This window comes from Rhinopithecus roxellana, chromosome 21 (assembly GCF_007565055.1).
Source record: "Rhinopithecus roxellana isolate Shanxi Qingling chromosome 21, ASM756505v1, whole genome shotgun sequence".
NCBI lineage: Eukaryota > Metazoa > Chordata > Mammalia > Primates > Cercopithecidae > Rhinopithecus > Rhinopithecus roxellana.
This window is the reverse complement of record NC_044569.1, coordinates 72926787-72952706: the sequence shown is the minus strand read 5'-3', so window position 1 is coordinate 72952706 and position 25920 is coordinate 72926787. Positions and strand designations below refer to the sequence as shown.

At 36.3% G+C, this 25920-nt stretch overlaps 1 protein-coding gene and 1 non-coding gene across 3 annotated transcripts in view; one reads left to right on the top strand and one right to left on the bottom strand.

Annotated features, from left to right (window-relative positions):
• Positions 1–25920, bottom strand: part of TAF4B (TATA-box binding protein associated factor 4b) — a 157040-nt gene that overhangs the window by 7798 nt on the left and 123322 nt on the right. Inside the window, exons 14-15 of one of the 2 annotated variants that reach the window (XM_030926197.1) lie at positions 24464–24568; positions 11893–11913 (exon numbers count right to left, since the gene is read on the bottom strand). In XM_030926197.1, the coding sequence (XP_030782057.1) occupies positions 11893–11913; positions 24464–24568 (126 nt within the window). The remainder of the gene's footprint in view (positions 1–11892; positions 11914–24463; positions 24569–25920) is intronic. The other variant, XM_010380747.2, reaches the window with a different exon arrangement.
• On the top strand, positions 13910–14015 carry LOC115895611. The gene has a single exon (XR_004055791.1). It is a non-coding gene; the product is annotated as a U6 spliceosomal RNA (small nuclear RNA).

Here is a 25920-nt window from a genome sequence, read left to right as displayed (position 1 = left end):
CTCTGCTGGTCAACAAACAGAACTTCTGAAGCAACAGATCTCTCATCTTTATCACCTTCATTTTATTTTATTTTTTTTATACTATACTTTATGTTCTAGGGTACATGTGCACAACATGCAGGTTTGTTACGTATGTATACATGTGCCATGTTGGTGTGCTGCACCCCTTAACTCGTCATTTACATTAGGTATATGTCCTAATGCTATCCCTTCCCCCTCCCCCAACCCTGTAACAGGCCCGGTGAGTGATGTTCCCCTTCCTGTGTCCAAGTGTTCTCATTGTTCAATTCCCACCTATGAGTGAGAACAAGCAGTGTTTGGTCTTCTGTTCCTGCAATAGTCTGCTGAGAATGATGGTTTCCAGCTGCATCCATGTCCCTACAAAGGACATGAACTCATCCTTTTTTATGGCTACACAGTATTCCATGGTGTATATGTGCCACATTTTCTTAATCCAGTCTGTCACTGATGGACATTTGGGTTGGTTCCCAGTCTTTGCTATTGTGAATAGTGCCGCAATAAACATACGTGTGCATGTGTCTTTAGAGCAGCATGATTTATAATCCTTTGGGTATATACCCAGTAGTGGGATGGCTGGGTCACATGGTATTTCTCTAGTTCTAGATCCTTGAGGAATCGCCACACTGCCTTCTACAATGGTTGAACTAGTTTACAGTCCTACCAACAGTGTAAAAGTGTTCCTATTTCTCCACAACCTCTCCAGTACCTGTTGTTTCCTGACTTTTTAATGACTGCCATTCTAACTGGTGTGAGATGGTATCTCATTGTGGTTCTGATTTGCATTTCTCTGATGGCTAGTGATGATGAGCATTTTTTCATGTGTCTGTTGGCTGCATAAATGTCTTCTTTTGAGAAGTATCTGTTCATATCCTTTGCCCACTTTTTGATGGTGCTGGTTTTTTTTTTCTTGTAAATTTATTTGGGTTCTTTGTAGGTTCTGGATATTAGCCCTTTGTCAGATGAGTAGATTGCAAAAATTTTCTCTCATTCTGTAGGTTGCCTGTTCACTCTGATGGTAGTTTCTTTTGCTGTGCAGAAGCTCTTCAGTTTAATCAGATCCCATTTGTCAACTCTGGCCCTTGTTGCCATCTCTTTTGGTGTTTTAGACATGAAGTCCTTGCCCATGCCTATGTACTGAATGGTATTGCCTAGGTTTTCTTCTAGGGTTTTTATGGTTTTAGATCTAAAATTTAAGTCTCTAATCCACCTTGAATTAATTTTTATATAAGGTGTAAGGAAGGCATCCAGTTTCAGCTTTCTACTTATGGCTAGCCAGTTCTCCCAGCACCGTCTATTAAATAGGGAATCCTTTCCCCATTTCTTGTTTTTGTCAGGTTTGTCAAAGATCAGATGGTTGTAGATGTGTGGTATTATTTCTGAGGGCTCTGTTCTGTTCCATTGGTCTGTATCTCTGTTTTGGTACCAGTACCATGCTGTTTTGGTTACTGTAGCCTTGTAGTATAGTTTGAAGTCAGGTAGTGTGATGCCTCCAGCTTTGTTCTTTTGGTTTAGGATTATCTTGACAATGCGGGCTCTTTTTTGGTTCCATATGAACTTTAAAGTAGTTTTTTCTAATTCTGTGAAGAAAGTCACTGGTAGCTTGATGGGGGCACTGAATCATAAATTACTTTGGGCAGTATGGCCATTTTCATGATATTGATTCTTCCTATCCATAGCATGGAATGTTCTTCCATTTGTTTGTGTCCTCTTTTATTTCATTGAGCAGTGGTTTGTTTCTCCTTAAACAGGTCCTTCACATCCCTTGTAAGTTGGATTCCTAGGTATTTTATTCTCTTTAAAGCAATTGTGAATGGGAGTTCATTCATGATTTGGCTGTTTGTCTGTTATTGGTGTACAAGAATGCTTGTGGTTTTTGCATATTGATTTTGCATCCTAAGACTTTGCTGAAGCTGCTTATCAGCTTAAGGAGATTTTGGGCTGAGACGATGGGGTTTTCTAAATATACAATCATGTCATCTGCAAACAGGGACAATTTGACTTCCTCTTTTCCTAATTGAATACCCTTTATTTCTTTCTCTTGCCTGATTGCCCTGACCAGAACTTCCAACACTACGTTGAATAGGAGTGGTGAGAGAGGGCATCCTTGTCTTGTGCCAGTTTTCAAGGGGAATATGCTTCCAGTTTTTGCCCATTCAGTATGATATTGGCTGTGGGTTTGTCATAAATAGCTCTTATTATTTTGAGATACGTTCCATCAATACCGAATTTATTGAGAGTTTTTAGCATGAAGGGCTGTTGAATTTTGTCAAAGATCTCTTCTGCATCTATTGAGATAATCATGTGGCTTTTGTCTTTGGTTCTGTTTATATGCTGGATTATGTTTATTGATTTGCGTATGTTGAACCAGCCTTGCATACCAAGGATGAAGCCCACTTGATCATGGTGGATAAGCTTTTTGATGTGCTGGATTCGGTTTGCCAGTATTTTACTAAGGATTTTTGCATCGATGTTCATCAGGGATATTGGTCTAAAATTCTCTTTTTTTGTTGTGTTTCTGCCAGGCTTTGGTATCAGGATGATGTTGGCCTCATAAAATGAGTTAGGGAGGATTCCCTCTTTTTCTATTGATTGGAATAGTTTCAGAAGGAATGGTTACCAGCTCCTCCTTGTACCTCTGGTAGAATTCGACTGTGAATCTGTCTGGTCCTGGACTTTTTTTGGTTGGTAGGCTATTAATTGTTGCCTCAATTTCAGAGCCTGTTATTGGTCTATTCAGGGATTCAACTTCTTCCTGGTTTAGTCTTGGGAGAGCGTATGTGTCCAGGAATTTATCCATTTCTTCTAGATTTTCTAGTTCATTTGTGTACAGGTGTTTACAGTATTCTCTGATGGTAGTTTGTATTTCTGTGGGGTCGGTGGTGATATCCCCTTTATCATTTTTTATTGCGTCTATTTGATTCTTCTCTCTTTTCTTCTTTATTAGTCTTGCTAGAGGTCTGTCAATTTTGTTGATCTTTTCAAAAAACCAACTCCTGGCTTCATTGATTTTTTGATGGGCTTTTTGTGTCTCTATCTCCTTCAGTTGTGCTCTGATCTTAGTTATTTCTTGCCTTCTGCTAGCTTTTGAATGTGTTTGCTCTTGCTTCTCTAGTTCTTTTAATTTTGATGTTAGGGTGTCAATTTTAGATCTTTCCTGCTTTCTCTTGTGGGCATTTAGTGCTATAAATTTCCCTCTACACACTGCTTTAAATGTGTCCCAGAGATTCTGGTATGTTGTATCTTTGTTCTCACTGGTTTCAAAGAACATCTTTATTTCTGCCTTCATTTCAGTTATGCACCCAGTAGTCATTCAGGAGCAGGTTGTTCAGTTTCCATGTAGTTGAACGGTTTTGATTGAGTTTCTTAGTCTTGCCTTCTAGTTTGATTGCACTGTGGTCTGACAGTTTGTTATAATTTCTGTTCTTTTTCATTTGCTGAGGAGTGCTTTACTTCCAACTATGTGGTCAATTCTGGAATAAGTGTGATGTGTATATTCTATTGATTTGGGCTGGAGAGTTCTGTAGACGTCTATCAGGTCTGCTTGGTGCAGAGCTGAGTTCAATTTTTGGATATCCTTGTTAACTTTCTGTCTTGTTGATCTGTCTAATGTTGACAGTGGGGTGTTAAAGTCTCCCATTATTATTGTGTGGGAGTCTAAGTCTCTTTGTAAGTCTCTAAGGACTTGCTTTATGAATCTGGGTGTTCCAGTATTGGGTGCATATATATTTAGGATAGTTAGCTCTTCTTGTTGAATTGATCCCTTTAGCATTATGGAATGGCCTTCTTTATCTCTTTTGATCTTTGTTGGTTTAAAGTCTGTTTTATCAGAGACTAGGATTGCAACCCCTGCCTTTTTTTTGTTTTCCATTTGCTTGGTAGGTCTTCCTCCGCCACTGGTTATTTTCTTTTAACTTTTATTAAGACACTTGCAAAGTCCTCTGAAAACTCACATAAACTATGTCTGGAGATAAGTTTTACCTATTATTTTCTTAAAATTTCTTCAAAGGACTGCTAGGTAACATTTTTTAAGAACTAGCTTTGATTTTTCTTTGGAGAATTGTGAATATAAATAAAAGCTACAATATAATAAGGGTTGCTGTGCCTCAAAACTAAAGTTGAATTTATTAATATCTTTAAATGTATTAACAGTAGCTTTGTTTAAAACTCTAGTAATTCTAGAGTTGGTGAGTTGCATATAGGCTGATAGAAAAATGACTCTAGAATGAAATATGAATTTATACCAAAAAAAGCATTAGAAATTGGAAATATAAAAAAATTTTCTTTTCATAAATTATTTAAAAGATATATGGCCATTAATAACAACATACTAGGAAGGTTAGAACATACATAGCAGTAAAGTAGGTGACAACAATAGCACAAAGGATGGAAGGTGTGTATAATTAACTACTTGGTTTCGTTTTGTATTTATTTATTTATTTAGAGGCAGAGTTTCGCTCTCGTTGCCCAGGCTGGAGTGCAATGGTGCGATCTCAGCTCACTGCAACCTCTGCCTCTGAGGTTCAAGTGATTCTCCTGCCTCAGTCTCCCAAGTACCTGGGATCACAGGCATGTGTGACCACGCCCAGCTAATTTTGTATTTTTAGTAGAGACAGAGTTTCTCCATGTTGGTCAGGCTGGTCTCCAACTCCCGACCTCAGGTGATCCGCCTGCCTTGGACTCCCAAAGTGCTGGGATTACAGGCGTGAGCTGCCGCACCCAGCCAAATTACTTGGTTTCAAAAGACTCTTCCATTCTGTGTGAAGTGGTATTACTTCAAAGCCGAGTGTAGTCAGTTAAGGGTGCACATTGTACCTTTGAACAGCGTCACAGCAACCATTAAACAAAATAAGAGGGCTGGACACAGTGGCTCACGCCTGTTACCCCAGCACTTTGGGAGGCCGAGGCAGGCGGCTCACTTGAGCCCAGGAGTTCAAGACCAGCCTAGGCAACATGGTGAAACCCCACCTCTACTAAAAATACTAAAATCAGCCAGGCGTGGTGGCGTGCACTTGTGGTCCCAGTTACTCCAGAGGCGGAGATAGGAGGATCGCTTGAACCTGGGAGGTTGAGACGATAATGAGCAATGATTGTGCCACTGCACTCCAGCCTGGGCAACAGAGCAAGACTCTGTCTCAAGAAATAAGTAAGTATATAAATAAGACTATTAACTAAAAAGGAAACAGACAATGTAGCATAGAATACTAAAATACTGCTTGATTAACTCAAAAGATGGAAGAAAAGGAGAAAAAAACTGGGAAATTTAAAAACGAATAGCAAGACAATGGACTTAAATCCAGTCACAGCAGTATTTACATTAAATATTGAATCAAACACTCCAAATGAATTTTCATTCTGGTAAAAAAATCAAAACTCAATTATATGTTATTTATAAGAGACCTGCTTTAAATAAAGACACAGATAAGGTGGAAGTAAACCAAAGGAGAAAAGATAAACTATGTAAATACTAAGGGTGAGAAAGATGACATGGCTATAATAGTATCAAGCAAAGCACTAAAATAAAACTTTAAAAAAACAAAGCAGACTTCAAGACAAGGAATATTACTAGAAAGGAAGATCAATTCGCAAGGACAAAAGGAGGCAATTCACGAGAAAGACATTCAGTATTCATCAAGATAAACCATGCAAGCCCTTAGTAAACATAAAGGACTAAAATCAAGCTATGTTCTCTGACCACAATGAAAACACCAAACATTTGGAAATTAGACACCATACTTCTAAATAATCTGTAGATCAAAAAAGATACCAGGATGAAACTAAGGGAATATTTTCAAAGTTGACAATAAAAATACAACATATCTAAATTTGTAGGGGTGAGGCTAAAGTAGAAAAGTAATGGAATTGTATAGCTTTAAACGTAGAAAAGAAATGTGTAAGGTCAATTACAGGCTTCCACCTTAAGAGGCTGGAAAAAGAACTCAATATAAATAGAAGAAAGGAAAATAATAGAAATAATAGGAGTAGAAATCAATACAATAGAAAACAAACAAATTTTTTGAAAAAATGAAAGCTGTAAGTTAGTATTTGGAAAGGATTAATACAATTTGTAAACCCTTATCTAGACTGATCAGGAAAAAGGGAAAAAAACACAAATTATCAATATCAGAAATCAAAGAAAGGATAACATCGCTACAGACATTAAAAGGAGACATGGTTAATCATTTCATGTAAACAATTCCAGCAACTTAGATGAGTGTAAAAATTATCTGAAAAACACAATTTTCAAAAGCTAATACCAAAAGAAAGAAAATCCAACACTGAGTTTTCCCAGCCTAGAAAATTCCTGGTCCAGATGGCTTCACTCATAAATTCTATCACACATTTAAAGAGAAAGTAACTCCATTTCTACACAAACTTTTTCAAACAAAAATGGCAGGAAGAAGGGATACTTCCCAGCACATTACATGAGCACAATTCAAAGTAAACTAACAAGGACATTACAACAAAAGAAAATTACAGATCTGTATTATTCATGAACATAGATGCAAAAATCCTCAACAGACTAAATGAATAACAAATTGAATCCAGTAACATGTAAAATCAATTGTATGTTATGACCAAGTGGGATTTATCCCAGGATTAAAAGGTTAGTTAAAATTGTCTGGGTACAGTGGCTCAGGCCTGTAATTCCAGCACTTTGGGAGGCTGAAGTGGGTGGATCACCTGAGGTCAGAAGTTCAAGACCAGCCTGGCCAACATGGTGAAATCCCGTCTCTACTAAAAATACAAAAATTAGCTGGGTGTGGTAGTGCACGTCTGTAATCCCAGCTACTCAAGAGGCTAAAGCACGAGAATTGCTTGAACCCATGAGGCAGAGGCTGCAGTGAGCTGAGATTGCACCACTGCACTCCAGCCTGGGCGACAAGAGTGAAACTCCATCTCAAAAAAAAAAAAAAAAAGTTAGTTAAAATTAAGATATCAACATAAGAGAATAAATTGAAAGAAAGAGAAAACCAAATTAAGATAATTTAAATTTAATTTAAAACCAAATTGAGAGAATAAGAGAAAACTCATATGAAAATCAAATAATCAAATAAATTTGTATAAGCCTTGACAATATTCAATACCCACTATAGTAAATGCTTTCAGTCAGCCAGGAAGAAAAGAAATTTCCTCTATGTAAAACCTATAGCTAATACCATATTGAGAGTAAAATACTGGATGCTTTCCCTCTGAGATCAGGAATAAGGAAAGGATGTCTGCTCTTACCACTTCTATTAAACATAGTAATGGGGATGTTAGCCAGTGCTCTAAGGCAAGAAAAGAAAATAAAAAGCATAAAGATTGGAAAGGAAGAAGTACTCTTAGTTTTATTTGTAGACAGCATGATTTGCTTAGCAAATCTTAAGACATTTATTCCAAAAAACCTCTAGAACAATTAACTGAATTTAGTAGAATGGAGGATACAAGATCTATGTCAATATCAACTTTATTTTGATATGTTAGCAACAAACAATTGGAAAGTATATAATTTTGAAAATACAACAGCATCAAAAAATTATACCTATGTATAAATGGATAAAAGATGTCAAAGACTTGTACTTGGAAAACTAAAACATTGCAGATAAAGGTGACAGAAGTAAATGGAACAATATTGGAAGCCTCAATATTGTTAAGATGTAAATTCTCTGCAAATTGATCTATGGATTCAATGCCATCCTAATAAAGAATACCTAGACATTTTTGTAAGAATGACAAAATGATTCTAAAAATTCATATGAAGATACAAAGGACACAGAATAGCCCCCAAATAATCTTGTTTTAAAAAAGGACAAAGCTGCAGCACTCACACTATCTGATTTCTAAACTGTTACAAGAGAGACTATAGTATGGCATAGAGAAAAATAAACAGAATAGTGTATGTGTATAGATATGTCCACATACATGTTAATTGGTTTTCAACATAAGCTATAAGGTGATGCAATGGGGAAAGCCTTTTTTAATAAACGGGGTAGAGTAACAGGGTACCTGTATGTGAAAAAATAAACTTCAACCCCCCACTTCACACCAGACACAAATATTAAATCAAGGTAGATCGAAGACCTATAACATAAAAGTTAAAGTTATAAAGCTTCCAGGAAAACACAGGGTAAATCTTCATAACATGGGGTACACAAAGATTTTTTCAGGATACAGCAAGTACTAATTATAAAAGAAAATGATGATAAATTGGATTTGTCAAAATTAAAACCTTCTGCTCCTCCAACAGGCACCATTATAAAAATAAAAGTACATTGCTAAAGGGAGTGTGAAATGGTACAACCATCTGAAAAACAGTTTAGAGTCTCTTAAGATTAAATATATACCTATCCTATGATCTAACAGTAGTATTCCTAAGTATTTATCAAAGAGGAATGAAAACACAGGCCACAAAATGACTTTTACAAGAATGCAGCTTTATATGGATAAAACAGCTTTATCTATCCAGCCAAATATTGAAAACAGCCCAGTAACACTGAATAAACAAATTATGGAGCATTTACACAACAGAAGACAACTCAGCACTGAAAAGAATGTACTACTGATATGTATAATGTGAATCAATCTCAAAGACATTATGAGTGAAATAATTCAGAAACAAGACTACATTATTGTATGGTTTCGAATTCTACAAAGTTCTGAAACAGGAAAGATTAAGCCATGGTAACAGAAATTAGATCGGTAATTGCAGAGGGGGTTGGAGGTGGTAAAAGGCATAATAGAACTTCCTGGGGATCATACAAATGTTTTATATCTTGATCTGGGATAGTGGTTACAATTAAAATCAATACATTCTATTGTATATAAATTATACCTCAATCTGAAAAGCAAATGCAAAGTTAATTTAAATTTATAACTTAAAATTGAGATGTCAAAGTCAGCCCTTCCTGAAGACTTCCCCAAAGGAACATGGTTACTCTTTCCTATGTTCTGGTGTACTTTGGTATAGAAGTATGAGAAGTTTGTCAAGCTGGAATTCTACATCACAAACATTATAATAGCTACAGAGAATGTAGACAAGAAATGTTTACTCCAACACTTATGTGAAAAGACGTTCGTAAATTTTAAAAGTTACCTGAAAGATACTATAAGATCCTAGAGTATGGTAACTCAATATTATAAATATTACTGAAATGCTTGAGAAATTTATGTATCAGTGTTTCTTAATGGGGATATTATTAGAATTCTGGGTAAGCTAAATTAAGTGAATTTGCCCTCTCACGCTGTGCAATGTTCAGTATCACTGGCCCCAAGCCACAAAATCCCAGTAGCACACAACCCACCCCACCCTTCACTGAATCACTGTGTCAAAACACTACCACTTCACACATTTCCAAACACCCCATAGGAGTACAGTTGAGAACAGTCTATAAGCTAATGGTCAAAAACACATATAAGCAGCATTTTTAAAAAAAATCTAATTACTAGACTTAATCTACCTTGCCATTTTATTTCCTAAACTAACAATTTAACTAACAATTACCTTTACCTACTTAACTTCCAAGGACAAATGTACATGCTTTTGTTTGCTATATGTAATACCAGTTTGGGACGATGAAGAATAACTGATTTTGTTGAAATCCCTAATGAGGGAAGCCAAATACAATCACTGAAAGCACTGTCAACAGCAACAAACTATAACACACAAGAAATAACATTAGCAAACTACTGAGAGGAGTAATAAATTCAGAAGATGACCTGTCATGAACAGACCCTGTGAATGGTCCCTTTACATATAATACTGGGTTAAAACAACAAAACAACAACAAAACACCTGGGTATTCAAAACATGGTGTTGTTTGTGCCAGAAGAGTAGTAGCAAGCAACTAAATCTCCTTGAATAACACAAAGTTAAAGCAAGCAGATACTAATTAATCTACTTTATGGTTTTAATATTTAAACTTGTTGCAATAAAAACACAACATAACCATTTAATGACAAGGTTTGCTAGGCTTCTAGCATCTACTCATACATGCAGAATTAAGAAGGAACACTGAGGAGAAGAACAAATAATAAAAATGGATACAATACCACATACATGCCTAGTGCTAAGAAGCAGAAGATGAATTAAACTGGCACATGATCCTAGAAGAAGAGGTTGAATTCGTAATTAATTAAGTTTTCCCAAAGAAGAGCACAGGGCCAGATGGCTTCACTATTGAAATCTATCAAACATTTAAAGAAGAATTAACACCAATACTTCACAAACTCTTCTACAAAAAAGTAGAGGAGGGAACACTTTCTAATCCATTCTCCAAGGATGGTATTACCCTGATACCTAAACAAGCTAAAGACATCATGAAAAAACCACTGCAGACCATTATTCCTTAAGAATATGGATGCAAAACTCTTCAATGAAATACTAGCAAGCAGAAACTAATAGTAGATCTGATTAGACCAGAGAACCATCTTTGAAGGTGCTACTCCTCTGCAGCTACCAATGGTACAAAGCCCTGTATTAGTTAGCATTTGACCAGAGAAGACTAGAAATGATACAAAATGTGGCATTCTCAGAGATTTGGCCAGCTGTAATTGTTAACCTAGTTAAACAGTTCATGTTCAGCTGTAACTCTGCATCTGGTGCTAGGTCTGGCCCAGGGTTCAGAGGAGCCAAAAGAGAAGAGGAGCTAAGGAGCCCAGCTGTTGGGCAATGCCTATGCCAGCCCATGCCAGCAACGCCTTTGAGCTGCAACAGCATCTGTTGTCCTCTCCCTGATCTTCTAAGCATAAGAATTATGTCTGCAGTTTCACATTTACCTTTCAAAGTCAAAATGCTTCATGGCCCTTGCTAACAATGCAAAAGAAAAAAGGGAAAAGAAATCTGGGAAACAGTTCCAGCTTAGCTAGTTTGACACAATACAAGTCCGGCACACCATCTTTGTCTTAAAAACAAACAACTTTCTTGGAGCAGTCCCGAGTTTTAACTTCTAACTCTTCTATCATTGCTTATTTCTTTCACTATACCTTACATTTCCAACAGGGTATTTCATTTTCCCCAACTGCTTTTCTTTCAAATAGCCTTCTAGTCTAGTGTAATGGTTGCAAAATATTCCATTTCCTTTCTTTTCCCTTTTTTCAGTTTCCTTCTGCTTCATGCCTTGTTTTTCTTCCATATTCTCCCTTTTATCTTTCACATAAAGGTTTTTCCTCAAATATCAGGTGATCCTTGCCAATCTGTTGCTATTTAAAAGTAATGCACCTGACTATTAGTATTTCAGGCTTCCTCTCTCCTCTCTTAGGCTAGTTATTTTTCTCAGGATGAATGCCTCTAGTCACTAGTTTGAATCAACTTTCAAATTCTACTGAATACCCTTACTGCCATTTTTCTCCTTTCTTCTTTATTTTTGTTAATATATGTTTTCAGCTTCTCTCATTTATGTGGGACTTGTGAGGAAACAATAAGCCAATAATATGCAATTTAACATATTTCACAGTAAGTCCATAAAGATAGCCGACAAAGAGTCAACTTTTAAGTCTTTGGAAAATTTTAAAGACCCAACTAAAATTCAGATTATGTTTAGGTCATTCATGAATAGCAAGGCAGATTTGTTCATGAAGTGTGAATAAAACAGAATGTAAAAAACAAAAAAAAGTCTTAAAATATAAGGAGCTGCTTTGTCTAAGGCAACAGAACGTTCTAAATTCTGCTGAATCTATGTATTTATCAAAAGAGTTAGATGATAATAAATCTGTTTAAACATCTAATAAGTCAGCTATAAATAAATAAGGAACCCTTCAGAAAACTATGCTCCCCTGTAGCCTAGTGGAAGGGAATGGAGGTAAAGAGTGATTGCTACCTGTGCCCCTTAAGGAAATGCAAATTAAAGCTGGGCCTTTTATGTGAATAGACTTTTAGTTAAATTACTTATGTACCTTTTCAGAGTGAAGAATCACCTGTAACAACAACGAGAAACAGACAATTATCTTTAAGAAATACTGTTTATCCCCAAAAGGTTTTAAGCCTTTGGGTTTTCCAAAATAATTTCTCGCTTAGTATTTCAATTATAATCTAACCCTATCCTCAAATGATGAAAACTAGCAAATATGGTAAAGAAAATGACACCTACTTAAGATCATTTAAATATCCATAAGAATTCAACCTGATTCTCTATTTGAAAATGTACATATTTCTAAGTTATAAAAAAAAACTATCCCTAAATGATTTTAACACTTAAATAAATGTCTTAAAATCTAAGTATTTCTCATATAGGGTATTTTAGAGGTTGTTCAACACTTCTACATCATGTTTCCATGTAAAAACAGAACTTTGACCTTTGAAGAGAGCACAAAGGAATGGTAGAGATGCAATAAATAAAAAATTGTAGTGACAACCATTTTTAAATGATTGATCATATCTATCACTAGCATGAAAATGGAGAAATAGGCACTCAATCAGCAGTGGAAACTTTTGGAATGCTTTTGGTAAGCATTATGAGTGTCTATTACATTTTGTGCATATCCATGGACCTAGAAGTTCCACTTCTAGAAATCAATCCTGTAAAACAAATGATTACATAAAGATAAAACAGGATGCTCATTATTTATAATAAACAAATGAAAATATTCTAAATGGCTATCAGTGGATATGTATCAGTATGGGAAAATGTCTATGATGGTTAATTTTATGTGCCAACTTGACTGGGCTAAGGGTTACCCAGATAGCTGGTAAAACATTGTTTCTGTGTGTCTGTAAGAGTGTTTTGGGAAGAGATTAGCATTTGAATCAGTAGACTGAATAAAGAACCACCCTTATCAATGTAAGGATGCATGACTCAATCAGTTGAGGACCTGGATAGAACGAAAAGGTAAAGAAAGCGCAAACTCACTCTCTCTTCTAGAGCTCGTACATGTATCTTCTGCCTTCAGACATCAGAGCTCCAGGTTCTCATTCCAGTATTTACACCAGTGACCCACCTCCAGTTAATTCCCCATCCCCATTCTCAGGCTTTCCGCCTTGGACTGAGAGTTACACCACACCACTGGCTCCCCTGTTTCTCAGGACTTCACATTCAGACAGAATTATACCAACAACTTACCTGGGTCTCCAGGTTGTAGACAGCATAGCGTGAGACTTCTCAGCTTCCATAATCATATGAGCCAATTCTCAGTTTTAATATCCCTGTACATACATGTATATATGTATATTCTACTGTTATGCTCCTTCTGGAGAATCCTATTAATGTCCAAGACACATTGTCCCACAAATTATAGAATAGTGCTTTTAGGATGATCCCACTATAGTACTTAAAAGCACACATTTCTTTGGACATGTACTTGAGTTCTTCTACTTACTAATTATAGAACTTCGGGTAAGCAACTAATCCTCTCTATATCACAATTTTTTCATTTGAGGAAAACAATAGTATGATCTTACAGAGGAATTATGAGGACTAATGAAGATAATACATTCTAATTGTGATAAAGGTAAACTGTGATTATTACATATATATTTTAAAAGCACATATATAAAATGATTGTATTAGGTTGAACTATCTGAAACTGCCAATACTTAATTAACAACTGTTCACCTAAAAAAACGGCAAGTTCATATGGTTTAACCTAATACATGCATGGAAATTTTCAGAAAGAATATCCAAGGAAAAGCTGTTTTAAATATTCTTCTATTGTTTCCTTACAAGGGAAAAATACTCTTCTATACCACTTGGACATTTTAAATGTGAAAATAGTTAAACATTCCCTCCTCTCAAATAAAAAGCTATCTATACCCCTTGCTTTAAGCAGTACTATCTTAAAAGCATGGCAGACATAGGAGATCCCCCTTCCTTTCCCCCTCAATCAAGAATCATTTGTTGACTGAGCAATCTACCTTCTTTTATTACTCTTTTAGGAAGATTCCACATCATTTTAGAGAAACTTAAAGAATGCTGGTGTGCTCACTTTGGCAGCACATATACTAAAACTGGAACGATACAGAGAAGATTAGCATGGCCCCTGCACAAGATAACAAGCAAGTTCATGAAGCATTCCACATTTTTACATATATTTCATAAAATGTTGGCGTTGGAAAACATGTTGGAGATTGTACACTGAGGTAAATTCATGCTAGTTTAAACACTGTCAGGAAGTTATTCCTCAAATCTACTCTAAATATTACAATCCAAAGAGATCTGGTTTTAATAATTCTATAACTCTTCCTTTATAAAATGAGTGGAAATAAAGAAGTTAAGAAATAAAAATAAAATAATAGGCCAGGTGCAGTGGCTCACATCTGTAATCCAAGTACTTTAGGAGGCCGAGGCAGTGGATCACCTGAGTTCAGGAATTTGAGACCAGCCTGGGTAACATGGTGAAACTTGGTCACAACTAAAAACACAAAAAATGGTCATATATCATTTTTTGTGTTATTTGTGAAGAAATAAAGCAAGTGAATAAAGGGTTTTTAACAATTGTAACTAATGCAAATCAGCAGTGGCATCAGGTGAGGTGGCATGTGCCTGTGGTCCCAGTTACTCAGGAGGTTGAGGTGGGAGGATGGCGTGAGCCTGGGAGGTGGAGGTTGCAGTGAGCAGAGATTGCACCACTGCTCTCCAGCCTGGGTGATAAAGCAAGACCCCATCTCAAAAAAAAAAATAAAACCAAAAACATTCTATCAGGTACAGTCAAAGAACTATGTACAGCACTGAGTTCGAGAAGACCACCACAAGTCTGCTGCTTTGGAAGCCCTATCTTACTACATACTGAAGTGATTCATGGAAAGACGATAGTGTAGAAAAGAATTAAGTCCACAAATCGCTACTACCACGTTCTCTGAAGATGACAAAGCTATGGACCCCGTCTCACTCTGCCTCCTGCTTTTTCCTCTTACCATGACACACATGTCAATCATCAGAGTTCCTACTGTTCATGGACAGATCCCTCTCCAGTACCATCCCTCCTCTACAAGACACTCCCTTCTAGCTTCCCAGACTTACTTTTTGGTTACAAGCAGGAAGCTTCTGCTGCCTGCTGAAAATCAGATTCATGTAGTATACTTTCATAGCTCCAAAAATTGATTTTGTACAATTTTTTAGACATGGTATTATGTAAGGTTAAAGTACAACTTATCTTTGAAAAAAAAATTAGCCAGGCGTGGTGGCAGGCGCCTGTAGTCCCAGCTACTCGGGAGGCTGAGGCAGGAGAATGGCGTGAACCTGGGAGGCGGAGCTTGCAGTGAGTGAGATTGTGCCACTGCACTCCAGCCTGGGCGACAGAGCGAGACTCAGTCTCAAAATAAATAAATAAATAAATAAATAAACATTGTTATTCATGTTGGATCATTAATAAGGCATGCAAAATATTTGAAAGTATAGCTAATGGGGGAAGAGAGATCCTTTCTAACCCAAGGATCTGTAATTAACACAGGAAGTAAAGTGATTAATGTTTTAAAATTCCAAAGAACCCCAAACACATCACCGATGTAATACACATACACAACACACACATACAAATGCTCTAAATCTTAAAGTAGGTTTTATTTTACTGTATCAATATCTGTATAGCCTACATTAATTTAAAAACTAATTTCATACATATAACTTCAAGCCACAGAAGTAAAAGAAAAGGACACATTTCAAAGCACTGCCAAACAGTACATTTTAACTATTTCTCCACCCTCCTGTGACTCACTAGCCAATATGCTTATGGTATAAATATCTTATTCAAAATTTTAATTGATACTTGCTGCTCTTTTGTCAGGATAACATGAGGAGATAGTGGCAGATGCTATTCAATTTTACCAAGACTTCAGAGAATATCAAGTGTAAATTTCCAAAGGCTAGGTTAATATATAAATTATACAAATATATCATGTTTAATGAGAAAAGTTTTGCTTTATCACAACAAAAAATACTCAAGGACAAAGGTCTAAAACTAATTTCTCCAATTTCTTAGCAACAATAAAGGTAATCTTCAAATGCTAAAGCGTTATGTTTTTAAATGTTACATTTTTTAAAAAACTATCATCATTCCATTCAGTCTTCCCAACTGACAGTGCTCCCTTTTAGTAAGAAAAAACCTGCATTAAAATTAAAGAGTTACCCTCTGAAGAACTAGATTCTACTCCCACTTCCCTCTGGGATTATATGCTGATTCTAAAGAATTTAACTCAAACATGTTAAGATTTCAGGTTCCCATTGATAAAGAGAGAAGCAAACAAAAAGTAAAGCCTTTGTTTTCAGAGTACAGAATATTGACAGTAAAAATGGTTTCATACATCATTTTTGTGTTATTTGTGAAGAAATAAAGCAAGTGAATAAAGGGTTTTTAACAATTGTAACTAATGCAAATCCGCAGTTTACCTAAACATTGAAAGTCTCTCTCCTTTTTTCTCTTATTTTATTCTTAGGCAGGGTCTTGCTGTGTCACCCAGGCTGGACTGCAGTGGCCTGATCACAGCTCACTGCAGCCTTGACCTTCTGGGCCAAGCTATCCTCCCTCCTAAACCCCCCAAATAGCTGGAACTACAGGCACACACCACCACGCACTGTTTTTTTTTTTTTTTTTCCTTTTTTTTTTTTTTGTAGAGACAGAGTTTTGTGACTCACCCTCCTCAGCCTCTCAAAATGCTGAGATTACAGGCATGAGCCACTGCACACAGCCTGTCTCTCATTTTGAAAAGAAAAATGCCTTTAAAGTTAAAACACTATGAATAAAAAATCAACAACAAGGAAACTAGTGTTCAGCTAATTTCAAAATAAGAATTGTACTAAAAATGTCACCAGCTGATTAAAGAAACATACATTTTCAATTCAAGTTGACATTATAGTCATCCCTTAGTATCCTCGGGGGACTGGCACCAAGATACAGATACCAAAAACCAAAGACGCTCAAGTCCCTGATATAAAATGGCATAATATTTGCATGTAACCCATGGACATCTTCCCGTAAACTTGAAATCACTTCTGGATTACTTATACTAAATAATACAACGTAAATGCTATATAAATAGTGTAAGACTGTATTTTTCAACAGTATAGTTTTTAATTGTTGTAGTGTTATTTTTTATTATGTGGTGTTTTTTCCTCTGAATAATTTTGATCTGCAGTTGGTTGAATACACAGATGTGGATAGAACCCACAGATACAAAGGACTGATTAAAAGTCTGACCAGTATCTCAGCTTAAAGTCCAGGAAATACAGGGAAAAATATGCATGCCTGAGTTCTATAAACTAAAGAAGCACCAAGTGACAGACAATTCAATATATTTATATCCAAGTTACCAAACATCTGTTTTGAAACTAAAAATTAAATAATTTTGCATTTTATTGTAGAGAAATCACATAATGGTTTTTATCATTGTTTTGAACACAAATAGCACATTCAGTTTTCTCCCTAACCAATGGATTTTCTCAGATTAAAACACATAATAAATAAAAACACCTAAAAATCTCTGTTTACTTTAAATTAGAAAGTATTCTCTAAAATTTGTGACAAATTCAAATGACAATAAGAATTGATGCTCAGAAGAGATTAATGATTAACATTTCAAATTCACTATGGGCCATTAATGCTACTGATAAAATACTATTAAAAGCTGAAATAATGGCATTATTACTATGATTACAAATATGACAATTCATTAAGCACTTACTTGAGGCCAGGCACTAATTAAGTACTTCACATAAACCAATCCTTAAGACAGGCAATATGCCCATTTTACAGGTGGGGATAAGAGAGGTATGGGGTTTAAAGAACTCATCCAAGGTTGGCCGGGCGCGTGGCTCAAGCCTGTAATCCCAGCACTTCGGGAGGCCGAGACGGGCGGATCACGAGGTCAGGAGATCGAGACCATCCTGGCTAACACGGTGAAACCCCGCCTCTACTAAAAAAAAATATACAAAAAATTAGCCGGCCGAGATGGCGGGCGCCTGTAGTCCCAGCTACTCGGGAGGCTGAGGCGAGAGAATGGCGTAAACCCGGGAGGCGGAGCTTGCAGTGAGCTGAGATCTGGCCATTGCACTCCAGCCTGGGCGACAAAGCGAGACTCCATCTCAAAAAAAAAACAAAACAAAACAAAACAAAACAAAACAAAAAAACCAAAAAAAAAGAACTCATCCAAGGTTATAAAGCTTAACAGAGTCAAGAAGCAAAACCAGAATTTTCTGAGTTCAAAGCACATGTACTTATCCCATGTGCTCTGATGATTCCTCACAAAGCAAACATTTAACAGAATGTGTTGTATAACGTTACTATAGTAGACAAGTAAGTCAGGAACTTAGACATGCCTATAATTCACTCTCAAAGGAATTATAATATTATAAATATATGGAGGGAAAAAAAGTTACAAATAACTATTCTTGCCACAAAAGAAAATGTATGCTAACAAGGCATATTTATAGGAATATACTTAATGATCAAATAGCACACCCAATTTAAATTAAATATTTATACACATCATATACAAATGGACCAAAAACAAAGGGCAGTGAGTTTTTCTGTACTAAAACAACTCAGTAGAGTTGTTCCTAGTAGAAAGATAAATTCTGTGCTGAACTAGTTTTTCCATACTTTTTTTTTTTTTTTTTTGAGATGGAGTCTCACTCTGTTGCCCAGGCTGGAATGGAGTGATGTGATCTCAGCTCACAGCAACCTCTGCCTCCCAGGTTCAAGTGACTCTCCTGTCTCAAACCCCCAAGTAGCTGGGACTACAGGCACGTGCCACCACGCCCAGCTACTTTTTGTATTTTTAGTAGAGACACAGTTTCACCATGTTGGACAGGGTGGTCTCAAACTCCTGACCTCAAGCAATCTGCCCACCTCACCCTCCCAATGTGCTAGGATTACAGGTGTGAACCATCATGCCTGGCCAGTTTTTCCACACTTTTAAACATATTACATTAAGATTTGGGGCCAACAGTATGGCTCATGCCTATAATCCCAGCACTTTGGGAGGCAGAAGTGGGAGGACTGCTTGAGGCCAGGAGTTCAAGGCCAGCCTGGGCAACACAGTGAGACCCTTGTCTCTACCAAAGGAAAAAAAAAAAATTAAAATTAATCTCAGGTACTTAAGTAATCAAACTCATAGAAACAGAAAGTAGAATGGTGGTTACCAGAGGCTGGTGGAGAAATGGGGAACTGTTTACCAGGTACAGAATTTTAGTTTTACAAGATGAGAAGGTTTTGGAGGTCTTTTCAACAATGTGAATGTGTTTAACACTACTTAATTATACACATAAAAATAAGATGGTTAAAAAAAGTTTGATACTAATATATAAATAGTCATAAACAGAACTATACGGGGCTACTATATTGGGCAGTCCTGCAGTGCTGCCCAATATAGTGGCCACTAGCAGAATATGACTATTAAAATTTATATTAAACTAAAAAATCAAAAATTTATTCTAGTCTCACTAGCCACATTTCAAGATCTCAACAGCCATATCTGGCTATTCAGGACACTGCAGACACAAACATTTTCAAAATCATACAAAGTTCTATTAGATAACTCTGGTTCAGAGTGTACAGAAACAGACCTAAATACATATGAGAACTTGTATTTTTCATATACAATTGTGTGTGATAAAGGTAGCATTTCAAATTGGCAGGGGAAGAATTATTGAGTAAATGGTATAGGGACAATTAGCTAGCCTAAGGGAAAATGAGAGAGGACTGAGGGACTAAAGCTAAATCCACACGTCAACTCTTACTCGAGTTCATTATGAATCAAAGATTTATGCTTACTAAAAATACAAAAAAAAAAAATTAGTCAGGTGTGGTGGTGGGAAACCTATAGTCCCAGCTACTCGGGAGGCTGAGGCAGGAGAATGGCATGAACCCGGGAGGCGGAGCTTCCAGTGAGCCAAGATCATGCCACTGCACTCCAGCCTGGGCAACAGAGCGAGACTCCATCTCAAAAAAAAAAAAAAAAAAGTGAAATGATAAAAGTAGTAGCACATAATTCTACTTAAGAAAGGGCCTTCTAAATAGAATATAAACCCAAAAGACAAAAATAAAAAAATGAAAGACTGTGGCATTATTTAAAGGAAAAATAAAAACTTTTAGATGAATGAAGTCCAGACAAACTGAAAGAAAATGGGGCTAGGGACCAAAATCTCCTTAAGCTGATAAGCAACTTCAGCAAAGTCTCAGGATACAAAATCAATGTGCAAAAATCACAAGCATTCTTATACACCAATAACAGACAAACAGAGAGCCAAATTATAAATGAACTCCCATTCACACTTGCTTCAAAGAGAATAACATACCTAGGAATCCAATTTACAAGGGATGTGAAGGACCTCTTTCAAGGAGAACTACAAACCACTGCTCAATGAAATAAAAGAGGACACAAATGGAAGAACATTCCATGCTCATGGACAGGAAGAATCAATATCATGAAAATGGTCATACTGCCCAAGGTAATTTATAGATTCAAGTCATCCCCATTAAGCTACCAAAGACTTTCTTCACAGAACTGGAAAAAACTACTTTAAAGGTCATATGGAACCAAAAAAGAGCCCATATTGCCAAGACAATAATCAAAGTCAAAAGAACAAAGCTGGAGGCATCACGTTACCTGACTTCAAACTATACTACAAGGCTACAGTAACCAAAACAGCATGGTATTGGTACCAAAACTGAGATATAGAACAACGGAACAGAATAGAGCCCTCAGAAATAATACCACACATCTACAACCATCTGATCTTTGACAAACCTGACAAAAACAAGAAATGGGGAAAGGGTTCTCTATTTAATAAATGGTGCTGGGAAAACTGGTTAGCCATAAGTAGAAAGCTGAAACTGGATCCCTTCCTTACTCCTTATACAAAAATTAATTCAAGATGGATTAGAGACTTAAATGTTAGACCTAAAACCATAAAAACCCTAGAAGAAAACCTAGGCAACACCATTCAGTACATACGCATGGGCAAGGACTTCATGTCTAAAACACCAAAAGCAATGGCAACAAAAGTCAAAATTGACAAATGGGATCTAATTAAACTAAAGAGCTTCTGCACAGCAAAAGAAACTACCATCAGAGTGAACAGGAAACCTACAGAATGAGAGAAAATTTTTGCAATCTACTCATCTGACAAAGGGCTAATATCCAGAACCTACCAAGAACTCAAACAAATTTACAAGAAAAAAACAACCCCATCAAAAAGTGGGCAAAGGATATGAACACTTCTCAAAAGAAGACATTTATGCAGCCAACACACACATAAATAAATGCTCATTATCACTAGCCATAAGAGAAATGCAAGTCAAAACCACAATGAGATACCATCTCACACCAGTTGGAATGGCAATTATTAAAAAGTCAGGAAACAACAGGTGCTGGAGAGGATGTGGAGAAATAGGAACACTTTTACACTGTTGGTGGGACTGTAAACTAGTTCAACCATTGTAGAAGACAGTGTGGTGATTCCTCAAGGATCTAGAACTAGAAATACCATGTGACCCAGTCATCCCACTACTGGGTATATACCCAAAGGATTATAAATCATGCTGCTCTAAAGACATATGCACACGTATGTTTATTGCGGCACTATTCACAATAGCAAAGACTGGGAACCAACCCAAATGTCCATCAATGACAGACTGGATTAAGAAAATGTGGCACATATACACCATGGAATACTATGCAGCCATAAAAAAGGATGAGTTCATGTCCTTTGTAGGGACATGGATGCAGCTGGAAACCATCATTCTCAGCAAACTATCGCAAGAACAGAAAACCAAACACCGCTTGTTCTCACTCATAGGTGGGAATTGAACAATGAGATCACTTGGACACAGGAAGGGGAACATCACACACCAGGGCCTGTTGTGGGGCGGGGGAGAGGGGAGGGATAGCATTAGGAGATATACCTAATGTAAATGACGAGTTAATGGGTGCAGCACACCTACATGACACATGTATACATATGTAACAAACCTGCAAGTTGTGCACATGTACCCTAGAACATAAAGTATAATAAAAAATAAAAATAAATAAATGAATAAATAAATAAATAAATAAATAGAAAAAAAAAGAAAATGGGGCTAGGGAAAATGAGTTGTTCTATTTCCTTAATGGATTTAAAAATAAATTGAAAATGCCTATTTATACATGAAAAGTTGCTCAACTTACTCATAACTTAACACTCTATAAAAACTTGCATTTTCAGTCATGAGATGGCAAAGACAGTTCCCAGTGTTAATGGGAGTGTGCTGAGATAGGCACATTAATGAATATAAAAACTGATTCAACTTAGAGGGTAATTTTAAAATAGTTAATAAAAATCATGAGCAACAAATAATATTTATGTATTAAATAATGCTGAGTGTAGGAATGACTTTAAAATAATCCAAGGGATGAAAATTTTAATCTAAGAAAGTTGGTGCAAATAAAATGAAACAAGATTAAGCATATATTGATGGTCCTGTCCAGGTGAGGTGGCTCACACCTGCAATCCTAGCACTTTGGGAGGCCAAGGCGGGTGAATTGCTCGAGCTCAGGAGTTCGAGACCAAGCTGGGCAACATGGCAAAACTCCATCTCTACCAAAAAAAAAAATTAGCCAGGCATGGTGGTGTGTGCCTGTAGCTCAGCTACTTGGGTGGGTGAGAGGTGACATGATTGCTTGAGCCTGGAAAGTTAAGGCTGCAGTGAGCCAAGATTGTGCCACTCCATCCTGGGTGACAGAACAAGACTTATCTCTACATACATACATACATACATACATACATAAATGAATAAATAAATAAAATAATTGATGGTCACTGGAGCAGGACAGTGCTATATATAACAGTATAAGCACAGATAAGAAATACTTGAAGAATAAGCTGAATAGTATGAGAGAGATTGGTCAAGCTACAGTCAACCATTTCAGATATAAAGAAAATTACTTTAAAATAAAGGCAGTAAGACACAGTTCCACTATGTTATATAATTCACAAAGCCCTTTCTTAACTTTCACAACCATATGAGGGTTCATTATACTGCTTTCTCTACCTTTGTATCTATTTGAATTTTTCCCACAGAGTTTTTCCTAATGTTCATACCCTTTAAGTCAGGAATTCCATTTCTACGAATTTTGCCTGTACTTACATTGTACAAGCACACAACAATGTAAGTACAAAAATGTTATCTGAGGCAATAAAGGCAAAAACCTGGAAACAACCTAAATGTCCACTGGAGGGTTGGCTGAATAAATTATGGTTTAAATACAGTAATGTCATATACCCTTAAAAAGTATGCAAGTAAATTACATGAGGTAGACTGTGGAAAGGGGGAAAATATTAAGGGCATAATAATAGGTACAGTTTGATCACATTTAACTAAAAACAAAACCACACATGTAGATTTGTGAATGCATGTCATATATGTGCCCATATTCATAACAAATTCCTGGAAGGACATGCGAAAAGCTTAACAGTGGTTACATCTGGTGAGGCAGGAGAGAAGTAAAAGATGAGCTATGGCTCTTTTATTGCTGACCTTATCTCAGAGCCCTTAGCATACCTCTATCTCAGCCCTGATGATTGTTCCTAAAGCCAAAAGGCTAATATTATCATATTATCTTTTTTTTTTTTTTTTTTTTTGAGACGAGTCTCTCTCTGTTGCCCAGGCTGGAGTGCAGTGGTGCGATCTCGGCTCACTGCAACCTCTATCTCCCGTGTTCACGCCATTCTCCTGCCTCAGCCTCCCGAGTAGCTGGGACTATAGGCGCCTGCCACCACGCCCAGCTAATTTTTTATGTTTTTAGTAGAGACGGGGATTCACCATGTTAGCCTGGATGGTCTCGATCTTCTGACCTCATGATCTGCCCGCCTTGGCCTCCCAAAGTGCTGGAATTACAGGCGTCAGCCACCGTGCCCAGACCCAATATTATCTTAAATAATTACTCTGAAAATGTGAGTAAGATCCTTTCTTGGTGTTAACCAAATTATTAAGGTTATTTATTGAGTATACATGTGCCTATTCTATGGGGAATACAAAAGACTAATATTATAGTCCTTGCTCAAAAAGTTTATAATCTAACAGAAGAGAAAATGTTCATACAAGGAAACAATTAATGCCATGCAAATACATGTACTCAGAAAAAGAGAAGCTGGTATGGGAATGAAGAGTCAGGGTTTATGGAAGAAATAAGAGGGCAGATTCAGTCTTACAAGATTAGCCAGATTTAGACAAAGGGAACAGGACTGCATAAAAACACTAGAAACAATGTACAAAAATAAAAAAATTTAAATACTGGAAGACTCAATATGACTGGAGATGGGGGAAGAAAAAGTATGAAATAAGTAACAAGTAGTATGAAATAAGTAACAAGTTCAAGGTTATACACATCTTTAAAACCTGGCAAAAATTAAGATTTTATAAAATTGGAAAAGATGAATTTTAAGAAGTGTCTGGCAGCAACAACATGCATAACAGGGTAAACTACTTTTAAGTCTTTGCTTCTTTTTGGCTTGCTTTCTTGACATTAAAAATAAAATAATGAATATTATTTCAATACCTCAATTCCAGATTCCAGTGGTCTCTTCTTCCTTGGTCCAATAGCTGCAAGAGCTGTGAGGTTAGCATCTCTATGCTGTATCTGTGCAAGTTCCAATTGCTGTAACTAGAAGACAGAAGAAAAAAAAAATCAATGTTTATACACATTCATGCTCAGAGGGAAAAAGAAACTGATTACTAAGCCTATTTCTGCATTCACCAAATAAAGTTACAATATAAAATAAACATTAGACTCCCATAACAGCCAAGGGCACATTTTCTGATTCTTTTACTCCAACAAACTCTTTAGTTCTTAATCTCTATATGGAAGAGGCAGACCTCAGGTAAAGGAGAAGTACAGAAAAGAAGAAAGGCATCTAAAGCTTAATTTCTCCCAGTGTAACCACAGATGAGAAATGCCTGAAGAGTAAGTTGAACAGTAAGTTAGAGAGAGATTGGTCAAACTATAGTCAACCATTTCAGACTAAATTTACTTTAAAATAAAGACAGTTTTTATACATTATAGCACATAGTACTACTATGCTATGTAATTTACAAGGAACTTTCTTAACTCTCACAATCATATTGAAAGGTGATTACTATAATATAAAAATTATACATCATGGAGACAGTAAGGCTCTAAGAGGTTAGCACAACTTCATAAAAGGCACCACACAAGTAGTAAGTGGTGGAAACAGCACGCGGAGCAAAATGCTCTCATTAAAAACCTCTTTGGTACATCACACTTTCTCATTTGCAAATAAAAGTCTTCAATTTACTCTATATTCTTCATGGCAAAATTCTAAAGTGATTTAGTATTATTTTGTTGTACACCTTTCGTCATACTTAATCAAGAATGCCCAACTCTATATGGTATAATGTTTTCATATGTGGGCAAAACTATACAGGGGTATCCATGAAAGATGTCCTATCAAAAGGAAGAAACTGTATTATTTCATTGAGGCAACTGAGTGTCAAATTAGGTATTCAATTTAAAAAAAACAAAACAAAACAAAAAAAACAAAAAACACCAAGGTGAGAAAGTCAAACCACTAGATAAATCCCTAAGCTTTTTCAGAAGAGAGGAATAATGTTCAGTTCCCATCAAAATGTTATTATTAATACTATGGAGGGAAAAGAGGAAAGAATCTGGGGCTGCTGAACAGTCACATATTGAAACAAGATGAAGACAGTCAACTGAAAGTAACCTGTTGAGAAACCCTATACATATATTGAGAATATTCTTTCAAAAGAGTACTAACCAAAAATTTTTAGCACATGTTTAAAATAGAGCAGGTTGAAAACAAAAAGTAGTCTGTGGCGAAATGGTCAGTCTTAAGGAGATACCAAGTACATAAATTCCACTTTAAGATTACTTCAGATTATTTTAATATTAGGGGAAAGAATGAACAACTGAAAAGGTAACTGAATCTTTAGTAAAGCAGAAAATAATTGCTACGTTCTGAACATCTGTATCCC